General features: G+C 35.4%; 1 protein-coding gene across 1 annotated transcript in view; it reads left to right on the top strand.

Moving 5' to 3' along the window:
- The window catches only part of Sema1a (semaphorin 1a), a 610,859-nt gene that overhangs the window by 215,047 nt on the left and 383,333 nt on the right, over positions 1–12,479 (top strand). Inside the window, exon 5 of the mRNA XM_089589929.1 lies at positions 6,761–6,849. Within this exon, the coding sequence (XP_089446055.1) occupies positions 6,761–6,849 (89 nt within the window). The remainder of the gene's footprint in view (positions 1–6,760; positions 6,850–12,479) is intronic.

Here is a 12,479-nt window from a genome sequence, read left to right as displayed (position 1 = left end):
CGTCGAGGCTCATAATGAATTTTTTGTAAAGGATAAACTATGTTTCAGTTGCTTAGATGGGAATCGATTGAAGGATTGCAAATCCAAGTTTAGTTGTCTGACGTGTAAGAGAAGGCACTATACCCTCCTGCATTTACAAACGCTTGCTCAGAGTCAGGAACACCAGGATCATAAAAAAAGAGATATTAATTTCCCTAATTCTAAAGGACCTGATTCTAAGCAAGCTTTGCATTATGTCGAGTCACCTCCCTTTAGTGAAATGAGTGTATTGTTAGCTAAGGCTCCTGTACATGTCATTGGTCCAACTGGTGTACGTTTGTTTGTTAGAGTTCTTATCAACCAATGCTCCATCGTGTCTGATTCGCTTGACGACGTATTAAAGCTGAAACGACAGTATTTGAGTATTCCCATCTCTGGATCTGGTGGCGCTATTGTAGGAGTAGCCAAGAGGATTGTTAGTTTTGAAATGAAGCTCAGGTTTCTATCACATAATTCAAGATGTTGGTAGAAGCTAAGGTTCTGCCGTAAGTCTCTTCTTATCAACCTCCAATTAGTCGATACGGAACCAGTTTAAACTTCTTGGAAGACCTTGAACTAGCTAACCCACAATTCACTAGTTTTAATAAAATAGACATAATTCTAGGAGCTAAAGTTCATGCAAGGGTTGTAGAGAAAGAAATTAAAAAAGGTAGTCCCGATGAACCAATTGCCACTCGTACTCTTCCAGGTTGGATCTTGTCAGGTCCCATGGGTTCAGTTAAATCTCTTACTCGTAGTACGATCTCGTTACATTGTTCAGAACAGCCCCAGCTGCTACCATTATTGCAACGATTTTGGGAGATAGAGGAGATTCTCAGTAGTTCACAGCAACAATTAACATCTGACGAGATAAATTGTGAGAATCATTTTTCTAATACATACTCCAGAGACGAGTTGGGTAGATATATCGTCAGGTTGCCTTTTAATTACAATCCTAACGAGTTTCCTAAATCTCGTGAAGACTCTAGACATCTATCTTTAAATATGATGAATTGTCTGAAGCGTAGATTCCCGAGAAACCCAGAACTTCACAACTCGTATGTTAAATTTATGCAAGAGTAACAAGAGTTAGACCACATGTGTGGAGTTAGTGCTGATTTGACTAAAGAGAGTTAGTTTATGCCGCATCATGGTGTAATCAAACTGTCGAGCTTCACTATTCAACTTCGTACCGCATTCAATGGCTCAGCAAAAGTTTCCTCTGGTACTTCATTAAATGAGCTTCTCCATTCAGGACCCAACTTACTCCCTAGTCTTCCTGATGTTATTTCTAACTGGAGAAACTAAAAATTCGCCTTTATATCCGATATCAAAAAAACGTTCCGACAAATTTGGATTCATGAGTTAGATAGGAAGTTTCAATGCATATATTGGCGATTTAATCTTTCGACACCCATAAAAATTTACTCGTTAAAGACTGTTACTTATGGATTAGTTTATTCACTTTTCTTAGCTACGTGCGTCATAGAGCAGTTAGCTGTTAATTACAATGAAGTTCATCCTTTAGCTTCCATGGTATTGAGCAATGAAATTTATATGGATGATATATTATCCGGAGGTCATTGACTAATTGAAACTCAAGAAAAAAAAAATCAATTGATTAACGTGACCAACTTCGGAGGTTTCTCTTTGCACAAGTGGTCCGCTTATGATGATCAGGTTTTGGAAGGTCTGCCTAATACTTTACTAGCGGCCACTCTAACGATTACCATAAGTGATTCGGAAGTTTCTGTCCAAGTTTTTGGACTCGTGTGGTTACCATCCAAGGATGTGCTTCGTTATCGTATCTGTGAAATCCCTACCTAAGAAATACGAAAAGATCTATACTTTCTCACGTAGCTCGGTTGTATGACCCTCTTGGTTGGTTATCTCCAATTATCGTTAATGTAAAATTCTTCTACAATCACTGTGGTTAGTAAAACTTGAGTGGGACTCTCCAGTTCCTAAAGATATATTGAATAACTGGTTGCATTGGGTGTTAGGAATACAGAAATTAAATGAGATTTAAGTACCTAGGTGGAATCAATTTACTCCCACAGTCCAACTGATCAAATGACATGGTTACTCTGATGCCTCAAAATCCTTTTATGCCGCGGTTTTGTATACCCGCATAGTTCAAGGGGGGCAAGTTAGCGTTTTACTTCAGCATCCCAAAACAAGGGTAGCTCCGTTAAAGGTTAGTATTACAAGACTTGAACTATGCGCAGCTTACCTATTAGCCAAACTAGCCAGTCATTTTTCTAAAAATTCGAGGATAGGTATCAATTCTATACACTTATGGTCGGATTCAAAGGACGTGTTACACTGGATAAGTGCTCAACCATCTAAATATCCTACCTTTATAGCCAACCGTTGTAGTAATATTCATCAGCTGGTTCCTTACGATATTTGGCACCATGTATCGGGTAAATTGAACCCTGCTAATATTACCTCTCGAGGTACTAGACCATCCCAGTTATTAGAACATTCTTCATGGTTTCTTGGCCCTTAAATTCTCCAGCAACTCACCTCTGAATTCCTTTCGTTCAAACTCGATTCAGAACTTTCAAACGTGCAAGTCAGTGAATCACCTTCTCCCACAAGTCATCAATAGACTCTGTTGCTTAACACTTAGGACCTGTACTGTAGATTCTTTTGTTTAGGTAAACTTCTGTGCGTAACGGCGTATTGTTTTAAGTTCTTTTACAAACTGCTGAATCGAATTGATTGAACATCTCAGCTACCTTTCCTTAATATAGTCCCAATATCTTTTCGTTATAACTTTACGACTACCGTTCCTGAATTTATAAACGCAAAATTGTTAATGGTTTATCTACATCAAACAATACATTTCAAATAAGAGTTGAAGTTGGTGAACGATGCTAAAGTTAAAATAACCTCTAATTCTGCTCGACAAGAAACTATAAATTTACCCCCTAACAACTCATTGATTAAACTTAAGCCATTTCTCAAAGATGGATTGATTAGAGTCGGTGTTCATTTAAGTCATTCACTATTAGTCTTCGAAGTTAAACATCCATTAGTATTGACTCCCTTAGATCATTTTACTAAGTTGATTATAGCATACTCCCACACTTTGACGCTTCATGGTGATACCCAACTTACTTTAAGTACATGTCACCGCGAGTATTGGACCCTTTCCCGTTAGATTGGCCAAATTCAGAGGTAAAGGCACAACTAAGGGATACGTGGTCATATTTGTCTGTATTAGTACTCGGGCTTTCCACTTAGAGATTATTGAAGACTACAGCGCTGAAGGCTTTATTGCAGCGTTCCAATATTTCATCTCTAAAAGGGGGCATTGCTCCGATCTGTATAGTGATAGAGGAACAAATTTCGTTGGCACAGACACTCAGTTGAGACGCCAGTGGACCGAGCTTTGCAATTCTCACGATCTAATTACACAATTGTCAACTTTGGAAACCAATTGGCACTTTAATGCTCCAGCTGCCCCCCACCTTGATGAAGTTCAGGAAGCAGCTGTAAAGTGTACCAAGCATCACTTGAAGAGAGTAGCAGATAATCAGGTCTTCACATTTGTGGAATACTATACGTTATTGTGTAAAATAGAAGCATGCTTAAATTCACGTCCAATCTCTCCTTTGACTGATTTGGGAAGACTGCACTTCATACGATTTCTGGTGAACTTCTTCATATAACTTAATACCTAATTTGATTTTTTTTTTTTTTTTTTTTTTTTCAGGCAGGTGCCAGGGTCACCCACTTACCACCTATGTGTGTAGGTGTATTTCCACACTCATTTTCAATCCGTTTAACTGATATCGTACCGAAATCCATAGGCACAGTGTGAGTATCTCTAGTGAAACACCTTGCCAGTTGAGTTGACACTCTCTACACCGATGGTGCATGGGGTCCACTTGCCACTGTGTAGCCTTTTTCCGGAGAGGACTCCATATTTTAGGACTTTCCGCTCCTCGCCGATTAAGCTGGCGCTCTCTGCCAAAGCGTCAGATCCAGGCTAATTAGCATCCCCAGAGAAGCCCCATGTTTCAGGGATCACTCCTCGCCGGTAAGGCGATCCCTGCCTGGCGCATTGTATCCGCTAATCCCTACCTCCCAATGCTGTTTCGCATTTACCCAGGCCCAAAGACCTGTAGGGAAAGGAAAAAACCCTGGAATTACTCTGAAGAAAAATTCCACGGAAAAACCCGCCTTGAAACAGCCGGGGTTACAAAGGAACTTTTCCCGATGAAGACAGTTTTTGAAAAAATCTGTATTCACGGAGAATCGAACCCACAACCTGAAGAACAGCGTTGTACCGATAAAAAGTACGCTTACCACTGAGCCAACGCCGCTCTTAGATAATTTGAGTTATTATAAATACGGTTATGTTAAATAATAAGTCAAATTTGCAACAAATCATGAAAAAGTTGAAGCTTTAATGGTTTCTCAAAGTACCTATTTTTTTCCCTTTTTTATCAGTTAGCGTAGAATAAGCTACAAAGTTACTTATTCGTAAAAATGTATTAAGGTAAAGCTGTTCATAAGGTAGACACTCCTGCTATTTACTGACAAATTTTTTTAATCATGGGCCGTTCTATGGTAAATTGTTGCAAGTACCGTCAAAGAACTTATTAAGAATCCATTTAAATTTTACTGATAAAAAGGATTATCAAAAACTGAGTTTTTATAAGTCATGTATGTCAATGTAATTAACTTTTTGACACATTTCGTGGAGTTGAAAAATTTTAATTACTATTACTTATGTATAAAGAGTTTGATAACGTGATAATTCATACTCATGTAAGGATTATTATGAAGGCACCTTTACGAGGAAGAGGAGTCAAAGAAGGAGCTCGTGGGTTCATAATTCGATTTACAATGCACCCAACCAGTAGCACTAGATACTTTGTTGAAGGTATGTAGGCATATGGTCAGGTTCCCATTGCCCCTGACAGGTAGCATATGACATCTTGGGTAGATTTAATACCTTTTAATAAATATGTTAAAAAATTAACTCACTTCTAACACTACAAGGTGCGATAGTTTCTTGATATCTTGGAATAGCTTAAGTTTGTATTGCCCTGAAGACTCACTGATCCACCCTATCTCTACCTAGAGGATACACTCCGGTTCGCAATGTCCCAGTGAGTGGCTCCTAACTTAAGCGATTTAAGAAAGTAATCAATGGTAGGGGAAAACTAGGAGACTGTACTAGCCTCGTCGCCGGAGCACATTATTGCAAATTTATTTCATATGGAATAAAGCACTACTATTTTTCATTTAAAAAAGGAATAAGCAAGCTGTAAAATAAAGGTAAACCATCAGATTTAATGAAAAAAAGTTAAAAAGAGTGAGCTTAAACGAAACAAAGAAAATATAACTTTTAAAAGAAAAAGTTTTAGAAAAAACCCAAGAAGCTTCCGATTATTGAAAGTGAAGCTCAGTAACTAGTGCGTCAAAAATGAGATTCTTTATAAACATTTTCTTAGACTTTCTGGAAAAAGTTGTAGTGCTTATACGCATTTTTTTCTCTAAGAATACTTATGTAATAATGCCTGTATCAATATTTTCCAAACCAACGCAATAAACTGAAAAACAAAATTATATTTAAATGTAGTATATTTATAATACCACCTCACTTTTTCAACACCTCTAATTTTGGTAAACATACTTTAATTCACAGCTTGACAGAAACAAAAAGTTAAATATACGTTTATGTATCGTTTTACAATGAAAATTAGAATGGACTTCAATATTTTACGTCATAAAGAATAATTTTAAAGAAAACACTGATACATAAAACTGCAGGTTATATTTCATTTTCCCTTGTTTCAGAAAAGTGAGAGTTAATCTTCTTTTTGAAAGAGTAACTTTACCGTTTTGCTTCTTCAAATGTTATAAACTTATATCTCCCTTCTCCTAAAAAGAGAGGGTTAAAATTTTCTCTTTTGAAAACAGTATTATTTTAAAATCACTACTCTTAAGCAAATAATATTTTATTATTACTATAAATATTTAAATGAATTTAGAGATTATGCTAATATTAGAAAAACAGTTTTCAAGTTACTCTTTCAACCTTCATTTTTTACTTTTTGTCGTGCATAGTGTAATTTTTACACGCCATAAATATTAGGGTAGGATCATTTTTCGGTAGTTAAAATCCGTGAAAAATTTCGATTTCAATGTAGTGGGATACGTATTTCCCATGTGCTGTACTACAAGGGCTTTTTTGAGAGCATTTCTTGGAAAGTGTAATTTAAAATACTCTTAACAGGAATAAGATATATATGACATACCAAGAAAAATATGTTTGAAATTTTGGTTTGCAATTGTGACACAAATCGTAGTGTAGTTCAAAAGTCTTGTCAACTTTAACAACTTCGAGGCTGCTCATAGTATTTTTTTTTTTTTTTTTCATTTCTATGTATGACAGTTTTGTTACAAACTAGTAATTTTCGCTAAAAAGAAAGTTGTTTTTGTAAAACTCATCATAAATATGAAATATTGATAAATTTAGTTACTCGCACTAATACTAGCCCATTGATAAATAAGATTAATTTTTAATATATATATACATTATTTCAGAAGTCTCATCAAATAACTGTACTAATGTTCATAAATTTTACCTAAAAAAATACATAATAACTTGAACAGTAACTATTAAGCCATTTAAAAGCTATAAAAAGAGCTTTTTCAAATTCATTCAAAGTTTGTTTTAAAAACCCGTCTAATTTATAATGTTTTTCTGTTTTTTCAGCACCCAATTTCGTTAGTTCTTTGACTCAAGGAGATTTTGTATATTTCTTCTTCAGAGAGACAGCAGTTGAATACATTAACTGTGGCAAGGTACGTATTTAAGGTTTTCATTGGTTTTATAATAACTACTCAAAATAATTATTACATATTTTGTGTTAAATTGATAATAAATCTTACATTGTTGTTATTACTATATTATAATTATTGATATTAGAATATTCAATTAATGAAAGCATTTTAATTATTTTTCTTCTAACCAAAGTGCTTGGCTAAATAGTTTGGATAATGTAATCTATATATAAAAATAAGTCGGGTTTTCCTTCCTGACGCTATAACTCCAGAACGCACGAACCGATTTCCACGGTTTCGCATTTGTTGGAAAGGTCTCGGGCTCCGTGAGGTTTATAGAAAAGAAAATTCAGGAAAAATTTCAACAAAAAAGCGGGAAAATCTTTTTTCACATACAGCGCCATCTCTGATACATAGCATGTACTACAAACCAATATTTTAAGTAGATGGCGCTGGTACGTGATACATTGTTTGACAGCTACTCATTGTTCTCTACTCAGTTAATTTCTTGTGACAAACCGGTATTGTGTTCACTGTGAAATTGTGAAAAAAAAAGTAAAAAAAATAAGTTATTCGTTTCCTAACATTTCAATTGGAAACCATCAAATCAATCACGTGTATTGTGCAAATTTTTATTCAATTTCAACAGCAGGCATTTGTCTTTAAGGTGGTAAGTTGAACTGTGTAAATTATGTGGATCGTGCATTTGAGGTTAAATTCACCACTCTGTCCATAGTCCAAAATACCTAGAGGACGACGTGCGAACATCGGCCGCCGTACAAGACATGCAAGCCAGCAACAAGTGCATTCACAAAACTTAAGTGAAGAAAGACAAAATATAATAAGAGAAAATGCCCGATTGAGACAACGCATGAGCACACGAAGATCATTGGCATCATACAATCGCTTGGCATTCCAATATGATCCCACTGCGAACTACAGTGATGATGAACATTTAGATATTGGACCAATGACGACTAAATGCCGATATTGCAATGCGTTAAAGTTCAAAAGAGAAACGGCTGGATTGTGCTGCGCAAGTGGAAAAGTCAAACTGGATCCATTACTTACACCACCACAGCCACTGAAACCATTGTTCGATGGAAGTGATCCCGATTCCAGCCATTTTCTTCAATACATCCTTGAATACAATAACTGCTTTCGCATGACTTCCTTTGGAGCTAATGTCATTCAAGAAGGCGGCTTCATGCCGACTTGCAAGGTAAAAGATACAACACACATAACCAACCACTCACACCAATACAATGAAGTGCAACACATAACAACTGCATACACACCACACACTACACCATCACACGATCAGAAGTTACACCATATTCTTCAACAAATGATTGTTTGCAATTACAGATACAAGGACAAATATATCATTTGCATGGTTCAATGGTGCCAACACTAGGTGAACCGCATCAATTTCTACAAATATATTTCATTTCATCGATGGTGGATCAGCTGAATGTGCGGTGTAATATACAGGGAACACAACAGTTAAAGAGATGAATTATTGAACAGTTGCAAGAATTTTTTTACGCTAATAATGCTGTGGCTAATATGTTCAAAACAGCATTGGAACGAATGCCATCGGATACGTACAAATTTGTCATAAGAGCGGATTGTACCCCAACAGGTGAACATGTGCGAAGATTCAATGCACCCACCGTTAATGATGTTGCTGCAATTATTGTTGGCGATCCAACTAAATCGTGAAACATTGTCGTTCAGCGAAGAAGCAACATCATGCATAGTGTAAACGAGACACATCGCTTGTACGATGCGTTACAATATCCAATCATTTATTGGCAAGGGCAAGACAGATACGACATCACGTTGAAGATGGTCGATCCAATTACAGGTACAATATTCACACACTAATTATTGCTATTATTGCTATTATTGGTTTCCATTAACAATTCATTTAATTTTGCATTTTCAGGTGTATCAACGAATAAAAATCTAAGCGCAATGAATTACTATGCGTATCGTATGATGATTCGTACACATGAGGAGAACGTCATTCTGAAGTGCCGTCGGCTATTCCAGCAATTCGCTGTCGACATGTATGTCAAAGTCGAGACCGAATGCTTAGCGTTCATCTGATTCAATCAGGCAAAGCTACGATCTGAGGACTGTATACACTTGCGTGATGCTATTCATTCAGATGGTGATGTTCAGAGTATTGGACGTCTGACGATTCTCCCATCATCTTATATCGGAAGACCACGCCACATGCATGAATACGCTCAAGACGCTATGACGTACGTGTGAAATCATGGAACTCCGGATTTATTTATTACGTTCACATGCAATCCAAAGTGAACGGAAATTGAAGGTGAGTTGGAACCGGGCCAAAAACCGCAAGATCGCCATGATATAATCGCCAGAGTATTTCAGCAAAAACTCAAGGTTATGATTGATGTGCTCACTAAGTATCGAGTTTTTGGTGACACACGTTGTTATATGTACTCAGTGGAATGGCAGAAGCGTGGACTACCGCATGCTCATATCCTAATTTGGTTGCTGAACAAATTACATTCAAATGGTGCATGGACCGTGCGGTGTATTAAATCCCTTATCGCCTTGCATGGCTGATGGAAATTGCACAAAACGATATCTGCGACCGTTAGTTGCTGAAACAGTCACAGGGAATGATGGATATCCAGTTTATCGTTGGCGTTCAAAAGAAGATAATGGTCGAACTACCAAAGTTAAAGTTCAAAATCAAGAGATTGAGATCGGAAATGAGTTCATTGTACCATATTGCCCGCAGCTATCACGAATTTTCGAAATACATGCAAACGTTGAGAGTTGTCATTCGGCCAAATCAATCAAATATTTGTGCAAGTACGTCACGAAACGCAGTGACATGGCTGTGTTTGGTATTACGTCGGAAAATGCGAATGTCAAAATCAGCAACTTCCAAATGGGCAGTTATACGTTGCGTGTTCACGAGTTGGGAAATCATCCGCTTTGTTTGTGTTAACGTCAGACCAAAAGACAAAAAATGTGGTTTACCAAAGAGTACTTCAATGAAACGGATAATTTGCGGACACGTATAACGCTTCGATTCGGTATTTACTTTGGATTCACTTTCATTTACTTAGAGAAGTTCAACTAAATAACACTTCGTTTTTGTAAATGAAATGAATTTATTACTGTTGTGAAATGAAACAAAATTTTTCCTTTTCAAATATAAAAAAAAAAAATTGTTCTTCATCTTTCAATCACCAAACGAAATGTTACATAAAACGAAGAAGCCATCTGGTGGCAAAACGGAGTTCACCGGGTTTGCTAGTTTTGTATAATAGATTGATGCTCTTATATTTCCAAAATAGTTTGTGTAAGTTTTAGTAAAATTTTTTATAAATATTTTTTCTTTGCATTAAATTTTGTTCTTTACTTTTTTATTTTTCTCATAGTTTTCGTTCTTACCTTGATATTAACTGGCACTTATGTTCTAATAGACTGGTCATTTGACTAATGTAATTAACTTCACTAACATAAGAATTAAAGTCTTATCATATAATGTCAAGAAAGCTAACAATTATGTTAGTTTTATTATTTAAAACTTCTATTTAAGTTTGCAGCAATAGACATACTAAAGTGAAAAAAAATAGAAAGTGATTGTTGCTGTTGTATGCAGAAAAGAGCATCATTGAGTATAATAATTAAAAAAATCTTTTTTTTAGATTATTTTAATGGTATGATAATATAATAGAACTGACCATAACATTGCACAATGATAAGTTTAATACTACTTTTTCTGGGAGGTAGAAATGAGATGGAAAACTTGTTATATGTATGGATAAAAAAGTCAGCCTTACTGTCGTGCTAGAGAAGGTGTTTAAGGATCATATGACATCTGTAGTTACATATAAGACTGTAGGATCTAATAATTGCTGTGCTTTAGGAGGCCCCCTTGCCCTAGTGTCACCAAATGAGACATATGTCATTAAGTAGTATCGATTACGCCGAATCAAACAGTGTCATTATTTATACTATTCATTGAACAAAATCTGAAAAAATTAACGCTTGAAGTTCGCTCATTTAATAAGAGCAGTTATGGCATACAGTAAAAATAACGATTTGCAACTTCAATCAAAAGTGTCAGGTATTACTAGTATATACGTATTGTAGAATTTAACTTCTATCTTTCAAATGCCGTAAGAAATATGGCTAAAAGGGCTAGAAATTGAAATAATTGCAAAAACAGGGCGTGAGCTTATTTTTTCTGCTATGAAAAAGACTGTCAAGCCGCCATATTGCTTAGCCGGAGTAGGCACAATTCAAATTCAAATGCTGAAGAAAGTTATATGATGGCTTACATTTTTAACTTTATTAACAATACTATATTGATATATTATGAAAACATTTGGGAGATATTCAATACCTATGAAAATAAAATATAATACTGAAGTTAATAAGGTCAGCTTTATTCAATTGCACAAATCGTCACACTTTTGAATTAATATAACATGTATATTTATGTTGGTATCCCTACCGACTACTTCAGTTTTTTATCTATCTCAATTTGCGTTGTCACCCCTACACAAGGGAGCCTCCTCAATTGACATCCAAACAACGGTTGCAGAGGGGGTAAGGAAAAACATTGGCTAGCTCTTAGGAAAATCGTCACCTCATGTACATGAGCTATCAGCGCTGTTGGTATTGTTTGGGTTCCAATAGGAGTCAGTCCATTTTTGTCTAGTTTAATCATTAGTTAGCTCAGATATCACTGCACTTTTTTATGTGTTTACACAACGATGTTCAATTAGTTTTCATTACTTTACTAGTGTTAAAAGTACCTTATTACTATCTTGTGTTTGCTACTATGACAGTTGCAAACTATGTTACTAATCAATATATTGCAAAAAAAGACGAAAAAGACACAACTTTTCACGAGTCAACGCGTTATTTAATGGTAGTGTAGCAAAAACTTATGAAGGAAAATAAGAAATCAGCTAAATGCAATAATCATACAAGCATGAAATAATCAAGAAATCGGCACAACAAGCTATTTAATTTTAAGTTATTAAAAAATTCAATGATTCTTGAGAAAGGCTAAGAAAAGTTGTTAAATGGTAAGCTGGAGAAAAGACAAGCGAGTAGAGGGCACTTTGTTAGATGAAACGGAGACTTCTTTTTTGTTTGGTTGCGACAATTAAGTAGCATTTAACGAATTTTATTTATTTTACGGTAAAATATATAAGAAATATAGAAATATTATTTTCCTGCTGATTTCACGTTTAGACCAAGTTACTTTTGAACAACTAAATAATTATTTTTACGAGGAAAAGTAATCAATACAAATTTCTGTGAGACAGTGAAAGTAGTATCCAGGCATTTTGAACCTAAGCCGTGAGACGTAATCAAAAGTGATGGAAAAGTGTCATTTTTGACTGGAGAAGTGACTAGTATCTGAATGCCAGATTTTGTTGTAAGATGTATAAAAATTAGCTCTTCATTTCAATATTACAAATATAAGTATGGAACTGAAAATCGAATGATTTCTAATGTATTGTCTTCTAAATAAAAGGTAGATCCTATTTTTAACTTGCTCATGAGTGAAACAAATATATTACATAATTTTGACCAATTTAGTATAAAAGTTAAAAAATCTCTGAAAAGCTCATTAT

The sequence above is a fragment of the Copidosoma floridanum genome, unplaced genomic scaffold (assembly GCF_036245765.1).
Source record: "Copidosoma floridanum isolate Cflo_tuat_1 unplaced genomic scaffold, Cflo_Japanese_pri ptg000011l, whole genome shotgun sequence".
Classification (NCBI taxonomy): domain Eukaryota; kingdom Metazoa; phylum Arthropoda; class Insecta; order Hymenoptera; family Encyrtidae; genus Copidosoma; species Copidosoma floridanum.
Note: the sequence above shows the minus strand (reverse complement) of the source record. Positions and strands in the feature narration are given on the sequence as shown.